The sequence below is a fragment of the Pelmatolapia mariae genome, linkage group LG9 (assembly GCF_036321145.2).
Source record: "Pelmatolapia mariae isolate MD_Pm_ZW linkage group LG9, Pm_UMD_F_2, whole genome shotgun sequence".
NCBI lineage: Eukaryota > Metazoa > Chordata > Actinopteri > Cichliformes > Cichlidae > Pelmatolapia > Pelmatolapia mariae.
Genome location: NC_086235.1, coordinates 24,168,100 through 24,192,582, shown reverse-complemented (window position 1 = coordinate 24,192,582; position 24,483 = coordinate 24,168,100). Strand labels below are relative to the sequence as shown.

At 39.1% G+C, this 24,483-nt stretch overlaps 1 protein-coding gene across 3 annotated transcripts in view; it reads left to right on the top strand.

Moving 5' to 3' along the window:
* Positions 1–24,483, top strand: part of ctnnd2a (catenin (cadherin-associated protein), delta 2a) — a 249,594-nt gene that overhangs the window by 30,991 nt on the left and 194,120 nt on the right. For all 3 annotated transcript variants that reach the window (XM_063483875.1, XM_063483876.1, XM_063483874.1), the window contains exon 2: positions 5,845–5,975. In XM_063483875.1, the coding sequence (XP_063339945.1) occupies positions 5,847–5,975 (129 nt within the window). In that variant the 5' untranslated portion in view covers positions 5,845–5,846. The remainder of the gene's footprint in view (positions 1–5,844; positions 5,976–24,483) is intronic.

Genomic DNA, 24,483 nt, shown 5'->3' with positions numbered 1-24,483 from the left:
CACTGAAAACATTAACATTAATAATTGGTTTGTAGTTCTCCTAACATTATAGATTAGTGTTAAGGAAAAATGTATTTTCATTTTGTACAGGGAGCAATTGACACTGCTCGATCCAATTTACAGGTCAGATAAACTTGCACAATTTTAAATGGAAAGGTAGAAGAGAAAAAAGGTTGAAAATATGATAAAGAAACATAATAAGGTCAGAGTGAGAGCATAGCAGAGTGGATGTAACAACACATCATGAAATCAGCGAGTCAGCTAATGTGAAGTCATAGAGGGGAGGATCTCAGAGAAAGGTTTGTTCATACAGTACACGTGTAAGTCTCTTTATGGGTCATTTTGTAGGCATAGACATGTAAAGTGTGTTTTGTTTGGTCAGAGCAGGTGTGAACAGCGCTCAGAAGTGCCTAAACTGCAAAATCCTCTAGCATAGAATGTGAGTCACCTCTGTGTTTATGTATGCATGGGTGTGTTTTTTGCCTGTGTATGGAGTTGTTTTTTTTTTAATTGTGAGCAAACAGTAAAGGCCAAGGTCAATTCAGTTGTATTTATATAGCACCAAATCACCACAACATATCCCTGAAGGCACATTATCTTCTAATGTAAATAGAAAGAAACCCAACATTTAGATTGCCCCTGTGAGCAAACACTTGGCAACAGTGGGAAGAGAAAAAAATCCCCAGAGAAGATATATGAAATTCTCCTTTCAGAGACCAGATAGGGGTATAGCAAGGATGCATGCACTTTGGACTTTTAGACACTTGCCAACATTTTGTCTATGAACATAACAGGGGAAATTTACCCACGTAGACACTTTGGAATCAGGGTGAAAAGTTGACAAGTTGTGAAATGGCATTTGGTAACCTGGGTATTTGAGAGTAGGATGCACCAGCATGCTGCATATCATGTTTTTACATTGAGTAATTCCATAGCTGCTTTTTTGCACACCGTACATTATAGACGAGATGAAATGTGATGTACTTTTTTTTTTTTTAGTTTTTCTTTAGCTTGTTTACACTTTGTTTTGTAAAGATCATTATTAAATGCTGGGTCCTCAACCATACAAGGCTTTTTCTGAGCTTTCCATTACTTATCTCGGGCTGAGCCAAATGAAATGTCATACCATCATTCCTTCTGAGTTCTTTGCGAAACAGCTCACAGCTCAAACCAGTCAGAATGTGCTACAATTAAATTCATCCCCAGAGCTACAAAGGCCTCCTCTAAGCTGAGGTTCCTGTTACATTCCACCCTGCAGGGTGTCACACATCTATTCAGTAGCAGCTCGACTGTGCTTGGCGACAATACCTGGAAAGAATAGAATAGGATGGTGGAGTATTGTGACATTTGATGGCAAATGTGTTCTGGGATTATCTCTGCAGCAGCCAATATACAGCGAGCCACCTTTGCAATTTTCTGAAGACAGCACCTGCTGGACACTAATTACAAAGAGTTTGTCCCTCCTCTATACATGATTACTGGCTTTCTCTGGCAATAACAGGTTCACAGCAATGTCTTTGTTATGTGCTGCGCTGTATGCTGTTTAGAGTTGGGTTTTTTTTGTTACTTCAGTCATTCAGCTGTATGAGAAACGACTTATCAAAGTCACTCAGAAGCGTGTTTGCCTATTTCATTTAATTGCGCTTGTTTGTATATGCTAGTTTCTTGTATATTGGGAATATTATGTCAAAAACTGCAAAGAGATTATCTGATGAGCTAATGCCGCAAGGCAACACTCATTTCTGTCTGCAAAAACAATCAATCAGCCTTTGCTGTACATTTATTCGGGCTTAGTACTAAGTATTATAAAGCACAAAACCAGTGGGTGCAGACATTATTACTTGTAAAAAAACAGGTGTAACTAATAGCAGCTGTATTTCTTTTCAGTATGCCTCTGCCAGGCCTCTGGCATTATACATGTTGGCACATTGGCACTGCTTACTGGCACAGCAAAATGGAATAAAGCCATCATTAATGTTATTAGTCACACCTGTGATTTTCCTGCCATGAAAAAGGGGTATTGTGCCTATTTCAAACTATAGTATATTGCTACAGACACAACTGGATAGCTTTTGGAACGAAAACTTGACCACAAACACACAAACTGTTGGCCAAGAAGCCACATGTCAAATTATTGATGGGACACATATTCATTCTTTTGTGTTATTTGGGAGCTCCAATTTATTGCTAGAGGTGTTTACTAGTAGAAAAACATCTATATGAGTTCAGAAAGAAGGTGAGATGAGGCTTTCCTCTTCCCACTGACTTGCACATTTGGCTGGCGCATTCAAGAGAAATTGCGGCAGTCAGCCAGCGCGTGTAAAATGGTCTTTGCTGGGGTTCTGGTTGCTCAGGAGCCAAACTCCAGTGACTCATCTCCACTCAGGAGGGGAGATGCCAGACACAGAAGTGGTATTTGTCAGTGAGAGTGAAAATTACCATCTGCAGGGCATCTCACTAGCATCTTTTATTTACAGACACCACCCTGTCTAGCCGGCTGTCTGTCTGATGGCTAGCTGACTGGCTAATAGAATGAGTGGAAGTTTGCTTTGCACACTGTCTAGATCCTTATTGAGGTACTGTCTCTGTAAGGTAACTGATGTGCTTGACTCTAATTCTCTTTGTCTGTCTCATTCTATCTTTTGGATGAATACTTCTAAAAAACATATCACACATTTTTAAAATCTATGACAGAATCCAAGCTCCAGAAATGTACATGCAGACCCTGTATCTAAAATTAGAGGCATGAATTTAAATCCCCAGATCAAATGTTAAATGCCTGAGACTAGCAGGAAACTGTAAAGTAAGAGACTCCATGATTTAATCCCACACTCAGGCAGTTCATTATTTAGTCTCCTACTGAAGTCTGGGCTTCTGTATTGACAAAATCCTGTCCCTATGGTCTCTAAAACACCAATTTCCTGATTTCTAAGACACTTTCTCTTTCTTTTGCTGGCCATGTACTTTCAGCTCAGACAGGAAAAATGTGCAGATGTTTGATTGATGATTTAAAACCTTTACAGTTAATTAGAAATAAGGTGATTTCATTGCGTTTCATTTTTGATATTGATTTTCTACTGCTTGCTTGTATTGCTTGAAACTGAGCTGTCCCTCTCCTGAATTTTCTTTCACATTTGTGTGTCTGGTGTTTGGGCACAATATTGTGTATACCCTGGCCTGCAGTACTGTGTACTTTACGCAGAAAGTGAATTTGTTTCTTTCAGTTAGTGCCTAGTCAGAACAGACTAAAGAAAGTTTCTCATATTATGCACAAAAAAATGAAAATGGATTTTGTGACACTGATTTTCATGGAAAATGGTGGTCACACAAATGGTGACAGAAAGTGTTAGTAATGCATGACAGGAAGTCTTTAACTTGTCGTTTCTCTGCTCAGGTAAAATACAAGGCTAAATTATTAGGGCATGGAACCGAAAACATATTAGCATGTTAATAGTGCAAGGTGTTGTTGTTAAAATATTGCTTTCATATTATAGATGGCTTAATTTAGAAGCATTAAGTAATGTTGATGCATCTATTATTAATTTCTGGGATTAAGATGAATGCTGGTTGAAAACAAACAAACAAAAAAACCCATGCACGACTCATGCTAACTTTGTCAAGCTAGTTGTCAAGGTGGTGTTTGATGAACAATGCATGTCTTTTCCAATTAAACACATTCATTACTCAGTCTACAAGACCCTGTGTTTGTGAAGTAACATAGTGGAAGTGGCAAATCCCACTGTGTTTGTACATGTTTGAGATTTATTTGCTTTATGTTTTGTTTTTGTAAATTAAGTCTGCTTTTAGTATTTATTCTCTCATACCACAAACATCCAATCTGTCCTCCAGTACTGTGCTCATTGACGCCCTGACTGATTGACTGACTGGCACGTTCAAAGTAATGTTTTAACTGAATTAGATTCTTCAATCATCTTATAAGAGAAGAAAACAACAGTATTTTATAGATAGTTGAAGTCTGTATATAACAAAAGATGATTGTGAATCCATTCCACTTGTTTTGATGAAAGTGGTAACAGTTGCATTGAAGAGACAACAAGACAACCCTCAAAATTGCATTGGTTTTGTAGGTGGTGGCCACAGACCGTTGCCTGCTCCTTGTCTCTCCTGACTTTTTTTCCCGTGTTTTGCTCTTTTACTGTTTTCGTGATTACTGGTAGCAGGTGAGAGGTTACCTGAAGCCCATTGAGGTTGCAATGTTCAGCTCCTCTGGATGACCCATGTGTATGTGCTATCAGGAGATTGTTTGCTGAGTCTTCCAGAATAGTCTCAAGAGGGTGGAAGAGCAGGACTGGTTTCTTCTCTTTTGTCTGAGGCGGAACAGAAGCACTACCAGAACCCTGCAAAGTTACCTTCCTGAAAGCTACTCGTGCACTTTTCTGACCAAAATCTCAAGAAACACACTGCATGAGTGTGGTTAGAGGTCCTGATGTCCTTTAGTGGGATTGGTGCTCACTATGGACACCATGCAGCTTGATTGGCTTTCACCAGTGAACACCTGAACTGGGAGGTCCAGCACTGGTGCACATTCTCTTTACAGATGAGAGAAGTTTCACACTGAGCACATGTGATGGACGTAAAAGAATCTGGGGATGCTGTAACAAGCATGGCTGGTTTGACGGTGGATCAGTGATTGTGTGGGGAGGCATTCACTTGTAGGGTCAAATAGACCTCAGTGTGCTAGCCAACAGTGTCCTGACTGCTATTAGGTACCAGGATAAGATCCTCAGACTTATTGTCTTATATGGTTGCAGTGAGCTCTGGGTTCCCCCTGAAGGACAACACTTGGGCTCATTGCCAAAGTGTTCATGAAGAGCCAGGAACACTACTGATCGACACTGAGATACAAGTTGAATCATCCTGTGATTTCAGTTTTTTACTTTTTGAAGTGATTTTTCAATCCTGCCATCAAACAGTTGATAATAATGGTTTCTAATGATCATATATAGCTTTGTTTTTAACAAATTGAACAGTATGTATAAATAAAAATGTTTTACTTTAATATTTAGTTCATCAGGATCTGATGTGTGATATTAGGATTCCCTAATCCCTGATCCTAAATTTTTGAGCAGTGTAGACAGAAACTCAGTAACCTATTTTCAGCAATGAACAGTGAAAAGGTATGGCACTGTGGTTATGTGGTTCACAAACTTTCATTCACTAGCTGGGCCTATGTCCTCATTTTAGGTATGGCAGCGTTTTAGTAGGTAAAGGTGAATGCTTGGACATGAAATGAGCTGTGGTTTGGGGAAGGCCTTGAAGGGGACTGGCGACGGCTCCCGGGCCTGGCAGATCCCCGTGTACTAAATAGAAGTGAAGAAGCAAAAGAATTGAGAACAAGGAGGGAGGGAGGGTGGGGCACGTAAACAAGAATGAACAGCTTGCAGAACTGGGGGAACCTATATAGATGACAACCGGAAGGAGCGTGTTTGGAGGCGTGGTCCCTCTCCTGAAATTCCGATACTTAATCTCCAGTGTAATGCAAAATGTTTTAGAAGCAGTTGTACACAAATTCTAAACAGAAAACCAAGGATTATGTCTGCAATCTGTATTTTTTATTTGGTTATGTCGCAAAATGCACAATCTGTATTCTTCCTCTGCTGTGTTACATCTATAAAAATATCTAAGTAACATTTTATGTGAAGAAATAAGTCACTTCGAAAATCAATAAATTGATTTTTTATTTAATGAATTGCCCTTGTAAAGTTGTAAAGTTGACTTTCTTGACACTTAGAGTCAAGTCATTTAAAAAAAGAACATGTAAATGAGACATATTCTTCGTACTGTTTTGTCACATCATTTTCTATATATGTGTGTTAATTTTAGCCATGCCAGTGCCGGAGCAGCCTGCAGAGCAGGAGAAGGGGGCCATGGTTCCCCCTGTGATGCCATCCTCCAATGGAGAGAGATCTGAGACAGAGACAACCTCCTCTATCCTTGCCTCTGTCAAAGAGCAGGTAGGAAGTCCTCCATGTACCATAAATGTATGTGCTGAACTATGATAAGCCTTTTTTATGTAAAACTTTGCTAAAAAAGCCAAATTGTAACTTTGTTGTCGATAAACAGCTCTAATATAAGGCAGCTCATAAAGTTGTTGCTGTTATATAGCAGCACCCCACTGTTATAAAGTGTTTAAAAGAAAGCAACAATTGATTGGTTCCAAGGGAATGCAAGAGTTTAATGGATGGAAGTAATGGAGATTATGGAGCAAGAGCTACAGCTAGTGTAGACACAGTGGAAAATATCATTAAAATCATGGCCGTTACTTGACGAAGGAGGGGTGGAGTGGTAACTGCATTGCTGCAGGAGGGCAGGCAATGATGCTGCATGGTTTTGTTTAAAAAAAACCCATGAAAATTATATATAAGAAAAGAATATATAAGTAAGGGATGGTAGATGAAACAGCTCCAGGATTGGTTTAGGTGATGATGAGGGGAAATAAGTGCAATTCAAATATATATTTAGTCTTTGATATGTTAGATTGAGAAGAGGTGAGAGAAAGCAAGAATAGGAAGTACACAAGAGATTTGCTATGTACGTATGTTGTGTAGCTTTCTACAGATTGATCTTTACACCTCTTGATTTATATATTTAGCACTTTATTTATGTTTTAGGCAACTTAAAAGGCACAAAAATATGTGTTTCTCTTCACAATGGAAAGATATTCTTGAGTGAAGTGAAGTTCATACTAATTGCATTGTACTTATTCCATTGTGTAATGGAATGCTGTTTCCTTTGGATTTGGCTCATCAGCAAGTGCAATACACCATAGATTTATCATTTTGCCAATCTGCATTGACTCTGAAGTTCTCCTTAATTTAATACCACAAAATATTCCATTTACCCTTACCGAGTCAAGGACAAGTGCTGATAGCAATTTAAGCTTTTTTTTCCCTTTGCAAATGGCATTCGTTTGTGTGTGTGTGTGTGTTTTTTTTCCCTAGACCAGAAACCCTCTCAGTGCTTTCACATTACTGAATCAGTGAAGCGCGCAGTGTTTAGTCAGATTCCTGCAGCAGACTAGATTTGAACCCAGCTCTTCCTGCTCCCATTGGGAGAGCAAATGTAGTAGAAGTTACCCATAAGAGGGATAAATCACAGACTTGTAGCCGTTGTTGAAGTCTTATTTCTGCAGTGCGACATTTCTAAAATCTTCGCCCCGAGGAAAACAAATGTTTTACAAATGAATTGTTCAGTCATTAAAAGGGAATAGGAAACAATAAGTTTTATCTGACAACAGCTCTAATCAGCGCTACATAGCAGCACATTAGATAGAAGTTGGATTGACTACATTTATCTCGGTGCTCTCATTGCTACTCATTGGAGCACACCTGATTTTGTCAGATCCATTCATCTTTACTGATTCAGTTCAATTCAATTCAATGTTATTTATATAGCGCCAATTCACAACAACAGTCGCCTCAAGGCGGAAAAAGACCCTACAATATTAGAAAGAAACCTCAGCAATCACACTGATATGCACTAATGTTAATGCACCATTAATAAAGTGCAGTGGATTAAAAAAATACCTACACTACAATCCAACTCTTTACCTAGACCTTTTACATACATGGGCCCAGATTAATAAGCAAAGACAAAGGCAGTTCATTTCAATAATAAATAACAAGGGTGAGGGCAATCTGGTTACCAAAATAATACATTATAATATAGGTTTTCTCCAGAAAAACAACATGGCAGTTCAGATCAAGGAAACGCAGCTGAAGGAGAATGGATATGTTTTGATATAAAGGCGAAGTCTTCTGTTAGGAATAGCTGAGGACTCTGTACAGATAAGTGTGTGTTATCTCTGGGTAAATCTGACAGCTCAGGTGGAGTGCAGGATTAATACAGTAGAGTGCTGCTTTCTACAAACTATTTCACTGCATAAAACTGAAAACTGTCAGTATACAGCTGTCCTGTAGGATTTGTAAAAAAAAAAAAAAAAAACAGAACACAAAACTTTATTTATCCCCAGATCCTGAGCTGTACATGTGTTAATAAAGTTAATGCTGCTTTGCTACTTGCATAAGTGTGCACACTGGTATTTTTATCTGCATGACATGCAAGGGTGCAGGTATTTAATTAAAGTTAATTTTACATATTGTTAGATTTTGACATAAATCCAGAATACTTCTGATCTGGTCCACGAGTAGCTTGTATTGGGATTCTCCCTCTCCCTCTGATGCTTCACATGAAGTTAAGTTCTGCTCTGTTTCATAAACATATCAGCGTTACTGAGGACCAGAAACATGCAGGGCTGAGCTCTAAATAGTGGAGAGCTCACTGAAGAGCCTAGAGTTTTGGTGTGCTCACAGCTTGAGCAATCCGCTGATGCCAATCATGCACTTGTTCTGATAACATCTCCCTCTGGCAATCCAGATGAGTTGACACTTCTAGCAGAAATTATCACACCGTCTCGTCATACGCAAAATAAGACAATTTTCAGAGTTAAATTTGATACAGTTGCCAATAAATCGCTCGGTGCAAACCTTAGTAAATAATTTGTCTGTGATTCATTCAAATACGCTCCTCCCAACATTTTGTGCCTCTGAAAGTTGCACTTCTGCAAGTACATGTGCAGTAAAGTTAAAAATAAATGTTTAGAAAATCCCACCAGTAGTCTTTTAAAGCTAAAAGAAGGTTTTGTGCTTGTATTAGACTGTCAGTAAATATAGTCCTTCAAAAAATAATCAAAACACTTGACCATCAGTTTTTAATGCAGCTATATTTGCTGTAGAATTTCTGCTTAGAGGACCACAGTCTCCTGCTGCAGAGCTGCTCACACTGATTTCTAGCAGAGCTGTGGGGGTGAACTATATCTCCATAGTGCTGAATGTTCTCACAGTAACTACTCAATTGCATTTACATAAAAAGCTCTGTACTAGTTATGTACTGTACTGGAAACTTTAGCACTAATTCAGAATGACTCTTTAGAGATCACACTCTGTCTCTGCTTTATGTTGACATGCCTATGTCAATGCCTGTGTTTGTCTAAGTTTTTTTTTTTCCTGTAATTTGCTCCAGTAACTGACCAGTTCTGCTCCCATTATGGCACACCCACCCTCATGCCTTACACACACGTTTCTCACTCTGGTGTGCTGGCTTAGGTTTCATTTAGGAGACACCAGCAAGGAGTTGGAAGGTTGAATAACATGCTATTAAGTAAGGGTAAAGACTTTTAAATGCTTAGTTAGGTCTTCTTGCTGCTATCTGTTCCAATTAGTTCACCACAAATTGGAAATTTGTGAAACACAATGATCTGAGTTGTAGCCGATGGTGCTTCTGAACATTTAATGGTTCTCTTTATGCTCTGAAAGCTGCCAGAGGAAACTAACTGGGTGAACATATGATTTTTCTCAAGTATATATTCACAGAACAACAGCTGTTGCTGTTATAATTATAATGCTACCTATTTACACACGGAAGAAACAAAACAGAGCATTAAACGCACAACACAATACCACTAAATAGCATGATACCTGTAGCTTAATGAAATATTTGATGCTTAAGTGGCAGCAAAAATTAGATCATTTACCACTCGCTGTGAAACAGCAAATATACAAACAACACATGAGAGAATTAATTACAATTATGGATTTTTTTAATCACATTGTATATACCTAACTGTGTTCTGCCCTGTGTCTATAAAGACCCAAATTTTATATTCCCATAGAAATTATATAGGACCTAAAATGTATCAGTCAAAAATGACTCCCACTGTCCATTTTACATCTGTCAGTATCATTATTACAATTGTAATACTTGTCCACATTAACTCAAACCAATAAGTTTAACAAAATACATCAATAGCTTTAATAAAATTTAAAGGTGGATCTAAACATTTTCTTAATAGTATTGGTTTGAGGTTTATTCCACATGCTCACAGACTTGGAAAAAGCACTTCCTGTCACAATTTGAGTGTATATTAAGTTAAAGATTTAGCATGACCTAACTTGAGTTCAATTTAGAGAACATACAGTATACTTTTTGCTCTACATCTAATTATACGTTTTTTTGTTTGTTTGTTTTTTAAAAACATCGGGGGTCTGCTAGAAGCTCATGTGTGTTGATCACAGAAAAAAGTAGGTGCAACTTTCCCCACAGAGATACATTAAAAAAGCCAAACTCACTGCGGGTGCAGATTCACTGCAATATTTATTAAAGACACTGAGGTTTCATCTAGACACATAGTATTAAAGCTTGTATTCCTGTAGTCCTGATACTGTTTTAGCATAAGTGAACTTTTCCTCCTGAGACCTGCATATAATGAAAGATCTTGAAAATGATTGCAGTGCTACTACACTTATTGTCACTGCCAGGCCCTTCTCTCTTATCCCAGGTTACTTCTCTGTCCAAAAACGGTGAAGTACCCAGGCATATTTCTGTTCATGGGGTCCTTTACCATGAACATTCATATAAGTTTACAGTAGTCCCCCAGACTAGTTTTAATATATTTTCAGCATGAAGCTGACTCTAAAAAATGTGTGTCCAGTGTTGAAATATTCTTTTCAATTTTTCGTGATGTTTTATTACTGTCACACATTTTTCAAATTAAGTCCACACTCAGTATTTGAATAGCAGAGGGCTACATTTTGGGGATCATCCTTTTTAAGTTATCCTATTTAAGTTGATAAAAAGCTGAATGTACATCATTGAGGAAGCTCGACAGGAAATGTTCTTCATGCAGATTTCTTTTGCATTCTCAGAAGGATGTCAGCTGGCTATCTTATGTTAAAATTTTTAGATTCGATGGCTCCCTGGCTGCCTCAGTTGAAGCCATTTGAGTTTCTCTCAGTGTTTTGCACCGAGTTGCATCATATCTTAACTTGCCTCAGGAGGGCTCCACAGAGACCAAATTACCTATTCCTGAGTTGCTCTGCAATCAGTTTCCCACATATTTTCATTTAGCTGGATTTAATGTCCTGTTCTGTTTCTGGAATAAGCCCTGGAAATGCAACTTTCCCTGTTAATTTATAATCTGGTTTATCATGTTTTGCCTTATCCTTGATTGATGTCCCGATTTAATGATTCCACCAATAATGAGTTTGATTATATTTGCTGTTCTAAACAACCAGTAGCCAATTAATCTTTTCTGCTTTGTACTATTCCGTCTGTTTAGAATCTAGCCAATTTAATCTTTTCAAATTACATTCTATCAGTGATAGATTACGGTCTTTTGTGTAATGAGCTGGCAAGGAGTTTATATTCCTTATAGCCAGAAAAACACAATACAAAATGAGTGAGAACAAAAGCCACAGGCTAAAATGATGTTAAGTGATTCTGCAGTCACAGAAAAACATCTCATGGGAGCTGGGAGGATGTTTTAAATATTCCAGTGTGCTATATTCCCGAGATCCTGCTGGTTGACTTAAGTCAAGACAAGACTTAAATGAACAGAACTTTTGATTTGTAGCTGCTTGCTGGATGCTGTTTAAATAAAGTGAAATTAGATCAATCTTTCACCTTGATTTTGCAATTATCCTGGTGCTTTTATTACCCTTTAGTTATTATTGCTATGGAGAGCTCTGATTGCTTTTAGTACTTATTACATTTTTTGGATATTCTCCTACTTTTCTTTCTTTTCTTAACTTAAAATAATAGACTGTAATAATGCATGCAAGGAACATTTAATATGGCTGCAATGCATTTGAAAAAGTGGATCTATTTTTTGCTTTGACGTTTTTGTGGAGACAAATGGTTGAACTTCCATAGCATATAGTAAATGAATGGAAAACATGAGATAGTAGACTAACTATATATAGCATATTCCCAGTCTTTGTTGTAGTTATAGTCCTCATCATTATCATTTTGTCTTTTGTTCCTCCTTCTCATCTAGAAAACACAACACCACCTCTTCCCTCATGCTGTTGAACTACGGCGTGCGCATCTTGCTTTGAGTTTGTTGAATGTGAGCTGACAGTATCCATAAACTACTTGGGTTATCAAAGGTTCACAACTGATGGAAGCAGTTTGTGTATTTGAAAGAAACAAGGTCTTTTACAGAGCCGAGAGGGTAATATATTCTATCCTCTAGACTGATGGTTATTCTCCAGACTCCCTTTCTTTGCAGTTTGAGTGCACTTCATTGGCCTTTAGAGTGAGCCGAAAACTTTCCTTTTGCTTGTGTGTGCTCACTAAGCCTGACTACGGCTCTGGATATTGACTGTGCATATTCTTTACACTTTGACACTCTCCAACACTTATAGAAGTTCCTTGAAAAGAGATTTTGTGTAGGTGTCCGTGTGCCTTTTGCAACTTTCTCTGAAAGCAAATTTCTGTAGGTGTGTGCCATTTGTGTATCCTAATAGACTTCTCTGCTTTTCTTCCTTGTCCTCCATCTCTGTCCCCCATGTTCTCTCCCCTTATCGATGCCCTGTCTGCTGCTGAAGTTGGCAGCTGTATTTTGCAGATGGTATAAATTAACTCTCATTCAGAAGCAGAATGATGGGGAAGAAATGAATGACTCCTCTTCCACACCCAAAACTATCAAATGCAGCATCTGATTAAAAACCTTCTGTCTCCTGAAATTGTAAGGTGTAATAAGTCAGAGGTAAAAAACGTATTCTAGTTTATATCGATTATAAAGTTATCATAACCTTATAGAACCTTTTAACTAATTCAGAAACATGTAAACTGTAAAGCTGTATACTGCTGTAACAAAATTAAACAGAGTTAGCCTTAAAGTGATCTTCAAACCTCTCTTGTTTTCACTCTCAAAACTAGATTTGATGCATGTTTCACTTTAATGTATACCTTTAATGTCCTGCACTTTGACCATTATCTCTGTCACAGTGCCATGTGAAAACAGTGCATTAGCTTGCCTGCATACATTCGGTGGGTGAATACTGTATCTATGACTGGACTAAGTGCACGTAATGTATTGCATGGATTGCATATGCTTATTGGTGCATTCAGTGTGGCTGCGTATGTGCTTCTGCCTGCTTCTGCATGCATGTAAACGGTGTAAATCATGTTGATAAGTATATTACAGTCTTCAAAATGATTGTTAGAGGTAGAAAGGAAAGTGTCTCAATTCTGCTAATAAACATATTCAGCAAAAAAAGAAAGGGAAACACATATACTCAGATACTGTGTGTGTTTTCAATACACACTCACAAATGCCAGCTGCAGTTTTAATGTGAAAGGCCTATTCCTGACAATGACTTGTGGCTTTTAGATGAAGCTAAAAGCTGCCAAGATGACTTGAAGAGATTTTGATGCAAGCTTGAGTAGGAGGTATGTCACAGTAGCAATACCCCCTTGCCATTAACCTATGGAAAGAGCCTTTGTGGGAGACTAGGGGAGAAAAAAGGGTAATGTTCGGCTGCCTGACACTAACTCATAAGTACTGTAGCCATAGGAAAAGTTGGCCAAGAAGGCTCTTGTGCTCTTGTATGTGTGTGTGCATGAGTTCAGGTTGTGTCTGCTAGTTCTGCTGAAATGTTTCATTTATTCAACGTCACTCAGCCAGCAACCCCACTACTGTCACCATCATCGTAACTGGCAGCTGGCAGGCTGCATGCTACTGCAGCTGCCTTGCTTTGGGTCAAAGAGAGAGCGACAGCGAGAGAGAGAGAGAGAGAGAGAGAGAGAGAGAGAGCGACAGCGAGAGAGAGAGAGAACAAAAAGAATGAGCAAGAAATATCAGATGAAACATGGAAACCATGCAGAGTGTGTGTTTGTGAGTGCAAACAGAAGGGGTGTGAGAAGAGGTAAGATGTGGGCTGCAAGAAAGAGACAAGAAAAGACAAAGAGCAACAGGAGAAAATGCAAAGGCTTGGAGAATATTATTGCTGGTAGATAAAGGAGAAAGTCTGAAAAAAATAGAAGAGAGGATATGAAAGATTGAATATAGACAGACCTACCTTTCAGTGCCAGCCATTGAATACGCAAGGAACCATCTCTTTTGGTGGAAATAAAATAAATAAATATTGTAAGACACTGTACAGACTACCATCGCAACAAAAAACCCACTAAATGTAATAATATAATAATAATGTAATAATATTTGATAAAATATTTCATAAAATATTTCATAAAATAGACAAGAAATGCTTTTGATTGAGTACTGTCTTGCTTCATCTGTTAACAGTAAGGATGTAGGCATGGCTCTTTCACACCTGGTGGAAACTCCAACAACGCAAGTCTGAAAGCACTTAGTGTTGATTTTCGACATACATGTATGATCCCAGTCAGAACTGCTAAGCTGTTGCCGTAACAAAAATGATAGCAATGTACCATGAAGCCCAACTTTTTAAAAAATCTCGTCTCACAATCAATCAGGTAATCTCATTTACATTTAAATTGTCATGCTCAGAACTGACAGAGCACGAAGGCAGCGTGTGTCTGACAAGACGACACTTTGCATCTCCCGCGTAGCTGTAGCTTTTTTGTGTATCTAAACGAGGTTTAATGAGCTAGAAGACTCAAGATATTTGTTAAAAAAACAAATGGAAAAAATCTGTTTCATATTATTTTGATACACAGTGGATTCTTGGCCCATTTTCCTGGGTCATGATGACTTCGGCCATAAAACTACAGACAAAGTGAAAGAACTTGCGCTGATAGATTATTTTGTAACAGTATCTGGCTGCACTGTGATAGGAGAAACAGTTTGTTAACAACTTTAACTGAAAACTGGGTCAGAAGTCTATAACCTGTGAAGGGTTGCTCCATGATGCTCCCAATGAGCCCTAACTCAGTATTAATGTATTCATTTGTTATGTGCCCACTCTCCCCACCCAGATTTATATGTGGCCATTTTTGAACGATGCAGAATCCTGTAGAACCAGGAAGAACAATGGCATTGTTAGACAGGAAGTCTAATGAGGCATGAAATCAATATGTACGATCCTGCCTCACCCGGGGCATGCTGGGTAATGGAGTGTCAGGAGTGCTTTGGAGCTATTTTAATCACAGAGACCTTGGAAAATCCACAAATAAACAGACTGGTTCCTGCCAAAATCCCACAACCCTCTGAGATGTGTGCTGTGGTTATGTATCTGTGATTACTTTTTACATAATTGAATTTACTGAGCGTCCATATGCCCGCACCTGCATGAAACAAAAATTAAGCTGTTTGGATTTTTTTGCGTGTGTGTATCTTTGCATGAATTTATTGTGAGCAGAATTGTGAGACCCCGATTATAAGCATGTGATCAAGCCTCACCTGTAAGGATCACAATAACAGAGCCCTCATGCCAGCTCTACCTTCTCGCTTCCAGTCATTTCCTCTCCCTCACCAGGCACTGTTTCATTAGCCTTTAACGCTACAGCAGAGCCCAGTGCTGATCCTATGTGTGAAGTAAGAGGTCTTCCTGTTAGTCACATAGCTGAACCTTGAATCCCAACAATAATGTTAACCCCGCCACCCCACTATTTGCATGCAAAATGCTACCTGAACATCAAATTGCTCACGCTTGCTTTTGCCTGCATGCTATTGAACACTCTTGCTTGCAGTCTTGTTAGCAATATCTTGAATGATAATGGAATAGCCAAAAGCCTAATGTGGATTTTGAATTCTAGTCATTAACACAGGGTGCGCCCAACTGTAATGTTGATTCTAAAATTTTACAGATAGCTTTTGCTAATGCTCATTCTTAACTCTAAGTACACCCCATGATTCAATAGCTTGCAGAAGTATCATTTACAGCAATAACTCAATCATACAGAATCTGAACAAAGTCTTACAGAGAACATCATTTTCTGTATGACTTCATCAGTCTTTCACATCGTTATGGACGTTCTTTACAACGTTGCATCAGTTCAGTGATGTTTGGGGGCATTTGTTTTTGCACAGCAGTCTTAAGGTCCTGCCACAGCATTTCAGTGGGGCTGAGGACTGTACTTTGCTGCTGTGTTTTGGATCATTGTCCTGTTGCATGACCTAGTTTCAACCAAGCTTCATCCTTTGGACAGATGGCTTCCTGTTTGACTCTAGAATACTTTGGTACACAAAGGAGTTCATGGATGACTCAATCACTGCAAGGTGCAGGTTCTGTGGCTGCAAAACTATTTTTAGCCCTCCACCACTATGCTTGAGGTTTGTGTGCTGATGTGCTTTTTTTGGCTTTTAGTAGTCCCATGCTAGGGTCAAGCATCTCCACTTTGGTCTTGTCTGTTCAAAGTATACTGGGCATCATTTACTGAATATTTGCATGAAAAGGTTTTGACCTGTGCAACAAATGCATGCAGAATTACCATTGGATTTATGAAACATGCATACCAGCCTGTATTGTTCTCACCACTGTGCATATGTTAGTGTAAATTTGAATCATTCTGAACCAGCAGTCTTGTGCAATCTCAATATCATTTGCATACTATCTGCATACTGTACCGCCCCGATTTATCTATATAAGGAAAAATGTTTACACCCAGGTGAAGCAGAGAAAGTAGTGACAGTGTTGTAAGAGAGAAGCCTGCATCTCTAAGGCAAGAAACAAGGAGGAAGTCTGGCACGCAGGCTGTCATTTGTTTATACACATCGTCAGAAGAACTCCTAAATTTGCTGCTAAAGTACGACCAAATCTTGGGTTCTTTAACTGTTCTCTAAGTGTTGCATGGTCTGGCATTGGGGTGAATTTGCTGGGATGTTCACTCCAGGCAAGATTGGAAGCTGTGTTCTCCACTTGTGAATGATCAAGTGGTCCAATGATCCAGTGATGGACTTAAACCCTTCCCCAGATTTATAAGCATCAACAATAGCTTTTCTGACATCATTGCTCATTATCTTTTGTCCTTGATATCCCTGAATCCTCCAAATCAACAAACTTCCAAAATGTCTGCTTTTTTGTGGCAGCTTCACTTGTTGATGATCAAGTAATTGTGTGTGTTTGATTAGCACCACCTGGCTGCTATATACCTAATTGCTATGGAAGCATTAAGGATGTACTTAAAAGAAAAGAAAATCTTTTTTTCCATTGTGGTAACAAAATGGTAACATGGTGATAACATGTCTGTATGTTACCACTCTTCCTGCATATGGTGTTGGGAGCTTTAAAGGGTTCAGCTGGTCTAAAGCAGCACAGTTGCATATTTTAGTAAAGCAATCTCCCAAGTCTGGAAATGAGCCAGACTTGGGAAACCACACACTGATGTACTAGAAAAACACTAACAGACTGAATGCGTGTGAGAGGATCCTCTGTTTACAGGCAAAGCTAAGTGTTGGGGTCAGGCAACAGGGAAGATCCTGTTGGACAGAAGTGGAGAAACATTGTTGCTAAGACCTTCAATTGCTCCATTGTCCTCTCCTCCCATTACACAAAACCTCCACATACACAGCAGATGCAGTTGCGTGGGTGCTTGAAGAGTACCTTTCTGATACAGACGCTGGACTGCTTTCACTTGTTCGCTCTATTGTTTTCATGAAGCTGTTCTCTCTGTCGACTGTCTCTCCCACTCTGCACTGTTCTAATGATACACTGTTATTTATATCCCTTAAGCAACTATAGCTCTGCTTTTTATAGCGCACTGGAATCTTTTTAATGTTTGTCTGTATTCTACTGTTCAAAGATTTACTTGTGCTTTACACTTGGTGCCACTAGTTCTGTAGCCTAGCTGACATGATTAGAAAACATGAGACGGCCCCGTGTGTTAAGCTTTATCCCCATTTGAGAGGAAATAGGCCTTTCATTCTCCTTGAGTCTCCATCGATCTGAAAATGAGAAAATGGAAAGATTACTCTGTGATGGAAAGAGCCATTAAAGAGCGTGGGAGGCAAAGCGCTCAGAAAATACCAAAGTATTTATCAATTCTCTGTTTTTTAAACCTTAATAATCCAGAAATTCTTGCTCTTTGTGCATGCTTTTTTGAACTGCGCCAGATATACAGTCCCATTGAGAGGCTCGATTGTTCAATGCTTGCAGTTTTATATCCCAAATATGCTGACAAGGTTTGAGTGGCGTGGTCATCTTTTAGTTTTTCACGAACTATGTAGCCACTCCTATTAAATTGATCTGTCCTGTGTCTCAATCCATTGTGCACTACTTCAATTTCAATTTGAAGTGTATACAAATATGTATTTTTTTTTTTTACCAGACATTTACAGTCAAGAATATTATTAGTAACTGGTAAATCTCACTTGATTTACATAAAATAAAAGACAGTTGGAGGGAATAAACAATGGCATCCAGGCCTTAATATGCCTTTACTTGCTAACTTCCTGTCCTTACCACAGAATGTTATTTGTCACTCATTCGCCGTTTAATAGGAGCATGCTAATATGTTTCCATTAAACATATCTCCTTTTGTAATCTGAGTTAGCATTCTGCTCGACATCCCTTCTGGCAGTGGGATCTTACCTCTGAATTGGGACACAGCGTCATACCTGGAAGCACTACATTACAAACAGTCCTGTATTGCTAGACGCTAAAAGGCTCGGGTGGGTAGATGGGTGTCAAGTGCTTTTCATAGTTCAGCCAGCACTGATGTCAAACCTGTTTTTTCTAACCTTTTATTGACTGCAGTGCTGGCTGGGAACAGACTTAATTTACTCTTGACTAATATTTGAGGGCCTGCCTGATAGTGTGGTGGATCTGCAGTCATATTTTATTGACTAGCCATTTTAATTGAGTTCTGTAACCCTGCTGTGTAATTCACCTCGCAGCCTGTTAAAGCTGCTGTCAATGTGTTGCCCAGTCAATTACTGTTATATGCTATGCTACACCATGCCAACTTTATAATTTTTAGGAGTTCAGGAAGCGAATCTGCAGGAACCCCATTTTAATGTTTGTCTTGTTCGTCTTTTTATTTTAATATGTTAAGAATTTGTGCAGCATAAGCCATAAGACCTGGAGGCAGAACCTATTTTGCGTGATCAGCCGTCGTGACTCAGTTGATGCTTTAAATTTCATGATTGCTTAAAGGTTTTATTTATATTCAAAACTTATGAAATCAGACAAAGCTTTTTCAGCACATTGATTAAAAACCTATGGTCAAGGCAAAAGTTTGTCACTCGCACTTTTTTTCCAGTTATTGCAAAGCCAGCTTCTACATGTTCATTCAAATGCAACCAAAAATCTATTTATTAGATACTAAAAGGATGTTTGAAATGGTATTCACAGGGATTCATTGCGCATTTAATGTTTCGCCAAATGCTTGAGCAAATTTGACCAAACTGACCTTTCACCTTGTTATTGCATGTATTTTGGACCGAAGTAAGCATTTCAACTTTAGACTCTGTAGTGTAGACAGTAAGTCACTTTCCCTGAGACTGCAGGTACAGAGGTTAACGCACTGGGTGGCCAAGTCCTTGCAAGAAATATAACAATTCATGAATATCTTCAAGGCCTGACTAAGGTTGAAGAATGCTAATAGTGTCAATGGTTGTGGTCTGTTTTGTTCAATGCTTAAATTTGTAATGTATCCTACTGTGATAGACTGCATTCTTCAATCATGTATTTACAACAGCCATAGAATTTGTATTTTGCTAATTATCAGTAGCTAATATATGAATACAGATTAAAAAAAACACACAATTTAAAGTGGACCACCACTCCAACACTTCAAATATTTCATGGCATCATCTGCACTAATACACTATTCAATTTCTGCTATTTAAAAGAAGGTAGAATTTGTTAGTGGCATTCACTTCAGAAGTACTTCCCTTACCTTGTTTTTGCAAGGTATTCATATGTCCACACTCTTGGCATGTCATATAACATTCCATCCCAGCATGTGAGTTATGGCTTTGTGCTTTCTGTATGCAACATTACATCTCCATATGCTGTTCTGTGAAGTTGTGAGTTCAGTTATCTCCACCATCACAAGTATAATATGTCAGTGCTGTACACAGCCCAGCAGGAAGGCTCAACTAACAGCTTTGCAAGGCACCGTAGTCTTCTCCCTTTCGGCATTTTAAATAGATAAATTATGATCACACTCTTCTGCAGTTGTCTGGCCGCCAGGCTTGACATATACACTGTAAAGACACTGGTTAATGAAGAATTGGTCTGTCACTGGAGTTGTGTTGGAAATAAGGCAGATCACTCCATCTCTCTCTCTCTCCCCCCCTCTCTCTCTCACTCTATCAGTCTTTCCTGTTGTTGTCTCAGTCTTCCTTCCTGTATACCCTTACTGCTCCATTGCACCTCCACCCATCATTCATCCCTGTGTTGCATTTTCTGATTGCATTATGTGTGTAAGGAATAAATGAAATTTTGATGTTGCAAATGCATCATACCGCTTCTTTCTAGCTTGCTGTCTCTCTCTCACAAACACATGCACACACACACACATGCACACACATACAGACACACACAGATACCCATAATGCATTGCGGTAGCTCGAGATGTGCATCTAACCATCTCTAATGAGCTTGCTTGTGTTCCTAGCTGTCGTTGTTTTGTTTTTTTTAAAGTAATTTGTGGTTGCCATAGAAATTTTCTCAGCTAAATGTGCTCATCATTATTTGGTGCTTAAATCTATCATTGCCAGTAGCTCAAAGGCTGGAAGGCAAATAAAGTTTGATTAATAAGTTCGATAAAACTTTTTTTTATTTAGATAGAAAAGTGAGTTTGGAGTGTCTCTGTTGTTTCTGTTTGCAACTTTAATTATGTTTTATGGACCCCTAATGGTTATGTTTTCAAAATGGGAGGGCAAATTTTAAAGATACAACCATCCATGTTTGTCATATAAACAGATAAGTCACTGGTCATAAAGAGACCGGTAAAACCAGTGCGTGTGCACTTGAGTAAGTTGGCATGAGGTGGGCTGGTAAAGTCAGCTATTGTTCCCTTGTAAATGTATTCTAATGCAATAACACAACTTGCTCCATTGCTCCTGTAGCAGAAGATGCACAATGATTAAAAGAGTTTCCAAGATTTGCATTCTCCAAAGACGGGGCTTATTTCTCCGCTTTTCTCTTTTGGGAGGGATCAGCTAGTCTTGACAAGTCATGTCATCATATGGGAATTCCCTTTGAACTCATGACTGGATCGTGAATATTTTAGTAGTGGTAAGAGTTGAAACCTCATTTACTATTTTTTACTCTTTTTACTCCAGTTTTGGGGTGGAAGTGTCATATTGTCAGTGGGTTATGCCCATGATAGCTGCTCTACCCTGTCTGGCCTAATTGTAACTGTCACTAGAGATGTACTAAAAACGCACTTTTCTGTCTCTCCCCCCTCTCAGATATTTGAGTTTTTGAATCTTTAAATCCGTACTCCTTTCCCACTTTTTTCCTGGCCAGTCCTCATAACCATCCAGCTTCCATCAATCTTGAGTGTTTTTTCTTTGTCACTTATTGTTCCTGCTTTCTCTCTCCTCTCTTTCCTGACTTTCTCTTTATAAGTCCTTTCTTCTGTCTTCACCTGCCCAGCCTGTTATTTAACTTTTTAAACCTCCCTACCTTTATCTTTGTGTCCCATGACTACCTCCCACACTCTTGTCCCTCCCTGTGCTGCTCTCCATCTGTCTTATGTCTCTGTGGTACACTTCTGCTTGAGTGGGCTGCCAGTAACTTGTCAGTCATCTGTCAGTTTTGCTCCTTCTTCCTTTTAACTTAACCTTATTTCTATTTATTCAGCTTTATTTGCATGATTTTGCCCCATGCTGTGGAAGGAGTTTTGCAAACTTTTCTGTTGCTTCCATGACCTTATCAGACCCTGCGTTCCTAACCATCCTCCACGGGTTTCTTTTTCATTTCTGCGCTCATATTTGGCACACACATCCTTTCCATTCTCCTTTCATCAGTCCTAGTGTGTTATGTTTTTATAGCTCCCTTTGTTATAATTTTCAGTGCCATACTCATTCTTTTTTCCCTCCCACCTTCTACCTACCACAGTACTTTTCTGTCATTTTCTTCTTCTCCTGTCTCCTTTGCACTTCCTCTCTCAGGTGGCATGACTTAGAACAACTTTACCCCTTCACCTCAATTGAGATACTGGGTGTAAAGGCTAAGACAACCTCCCTGTCACGGGAGATTTATTCCCTCACCTTTTGGAGCTCTTGATCAGGGTCTGTGTGCATCTGTAATCTGCCTCTGAAAGGTGAGGCATTCAACCCGCACCAGGCTGCTATGGCCTTCCTTGATGGCTGGCTGGAGACCAAGTCTGTCAACTCAGCATTAAACATTTAAAACTTGGTCTGTAGATCACCTGATGCATAGTAATGGAACGAACAGTCTTGGGTATGGAAACCACAAAGGGAAGCAGACGCGGCAAAGAGAGAACAAGAAAGAGTGAGGCAGGCACTGATAGAGAGAGAGAGAGGCAGAGTGTTAGGGAGAGAGAAGAAATTCTCTTCATGCCATTTTCTTTGAAACAATGAGGGTGAAGACTAAGTAGTTACAGGAGGTGGAGGTGTATAAAGTATAGCCAATGCCCTCTGCTGCTGCTCTGGGCCAAGCAATACTTTTCTGCTTGGTATGGATGAATATTTTGCCTGTTTATGTCTCACTTGCCAAGAGTAGAACAGCTTAGTTTCAGTCTTGGCAAGTAGAACAGTTTTTTCAAGTGATACCTGTTTACAGTTTCCCATGTGTTTACCCACAAAAAGGAGCAGAATCTTACCTTAAAAAACAGCGGGATGTTTAACAATCTTCATTTAATCCATATTACAATAAGTTGTTCTATTTTAAAGTAAGTAAGTCAAGCAAATAATATTGCAGTTAAAGACCCCAGAAAGGAAAAATTACATTGAAAAAAAGGCAATATGGTGGTTGGTATTGCTGAGAATTTGTTTATACTTAAATGCACATCTCAACATTTTAAATTCAATCGAAAGAAAACATTGTCTTACATCCTGTAGGTGGGTTAAAGTATGTCTTCCCACAATTCTGCATCCTGTTAGGACAGGCAGCTCTGATTATGTTAATTAGTCATCAGTGCCTCCCACCACTAAGAATTTAAATAAATTATCAACACTACTGCTGTAGTACCACACAGCTGACTCTCAGGTCCATGTTCTGGTTAACAGGTACGACTGCAACCTAAGCATTTTCTCCCATTTAGTTGGCATTTTGCATATCATGCAAAATAACGGCGCCTTTTAGCCAGCTGGCATACTTCACTGATGAACCAGCTGTAATTAGAGGTCTGTCACTGATTAGTTAATGATAATTAACTCTAACCTAGAATTTTCACTGGCATTTGCTCATTGAAACAGCCAATTATGGCACATTGAGGAAGTACAGCCATCAATACTATACCCATGCACATGTGCATGCACGTGCACACACTCAGAGAGTGTCATGCATGCAGTGTGCAGGACGTTTTTTAGCTGTGTTAGCAACTTTTCATTGATATTGTTTATCCTAAAATAAGATAAAGTCTTTTTCCAGTGGATATGTCTCTCATCCCAAGGCATTTCTACACTTCTCTGTTTCTGTTGGTTTTCCTCTTGCATCAATAAGCATGTCATATTGTTACATACAGACAGGGTAAAAAACTGATTTTATAAAATCAGATCATTGCTTTGACACAAGTGCCGTAGGAATAATTTGAGGGACACAGCAACAGAAAAAAAGGGAAAATCTTTATGAGACTAGGAGAGAAAGATAAAAAAGCAACAGAGGAGTTAGAACAGAATGGAGTAAAATAGTCAGGGGGATGACGCTTTGAGAAGGCTTAGAGAAGGACACTGTAAAGCATGTTGTGAAGTCTGATGTAATGAGAGATGGCAGTGCACAGAAGATGGGGGGAAAAGAAGAGAGTAAGGAAATCAGGAGAAGGAAACAAGAGAAGAACGACAGAGTGTGACTCAGAAACAGAGACAGAAAGATGGGATGGACTTACCGGCTGAGTGTTTGCCCTGTGGGCCACGCTGGCCAAAGGTAAGCCAGGAGACAGCACACTGTGTCACTCTACATTTTGTCAGCTGCATGGCAAGTTATTTCTGGAAGATGTGGGCTTCAACCCTAGTGGCTTGGGCTTATTTTTTTTCTGTGTGTGTTTGTAAAGCGTGCATCACAGCACTCAGCTACCCACAATGCCCTGTTGAAATACATCACTATCTCCCAGAAGGCACTGCTGACATTTCTTTGTCTTTCAATCCTCATTATTGGATTTGTTGGGAAAAAATGTTGCATGCATACATTTGTGTCCAGCAGGGATGAGGCTGCTATCTGTATGTGGAAGAAAAAGAATATGTTGCATGTCATCTTCTTCTCTTCTCCTCTCTCTTACACTCTGATGAAGCCTCTAACATTTATGGCTCGCATACTTTCCCAAGAGCCCTGGCTAACATGCAGATACACACATGGTGATTCCCTCTTTCTTTCTTCCACACAGTAATGCAGGCAGACACACTTAGACACACACTTTCTTGCACCGTCTACAAGGCTTAGCCTCATTGTTTACATATGGATACTCTTCAACTCAAACTGTGGGGGTAAACCTTTCCAGGGACTCCAGCTCATCTGCCGCAGGAAAGCAACATCTGGACCAAGAATATTTTATCGTGCTATAATTGGCCGCACAAAAACAGTGGTAGCTTTTTGTTTAGAGAACTAATAGCAGTCCAAAGGG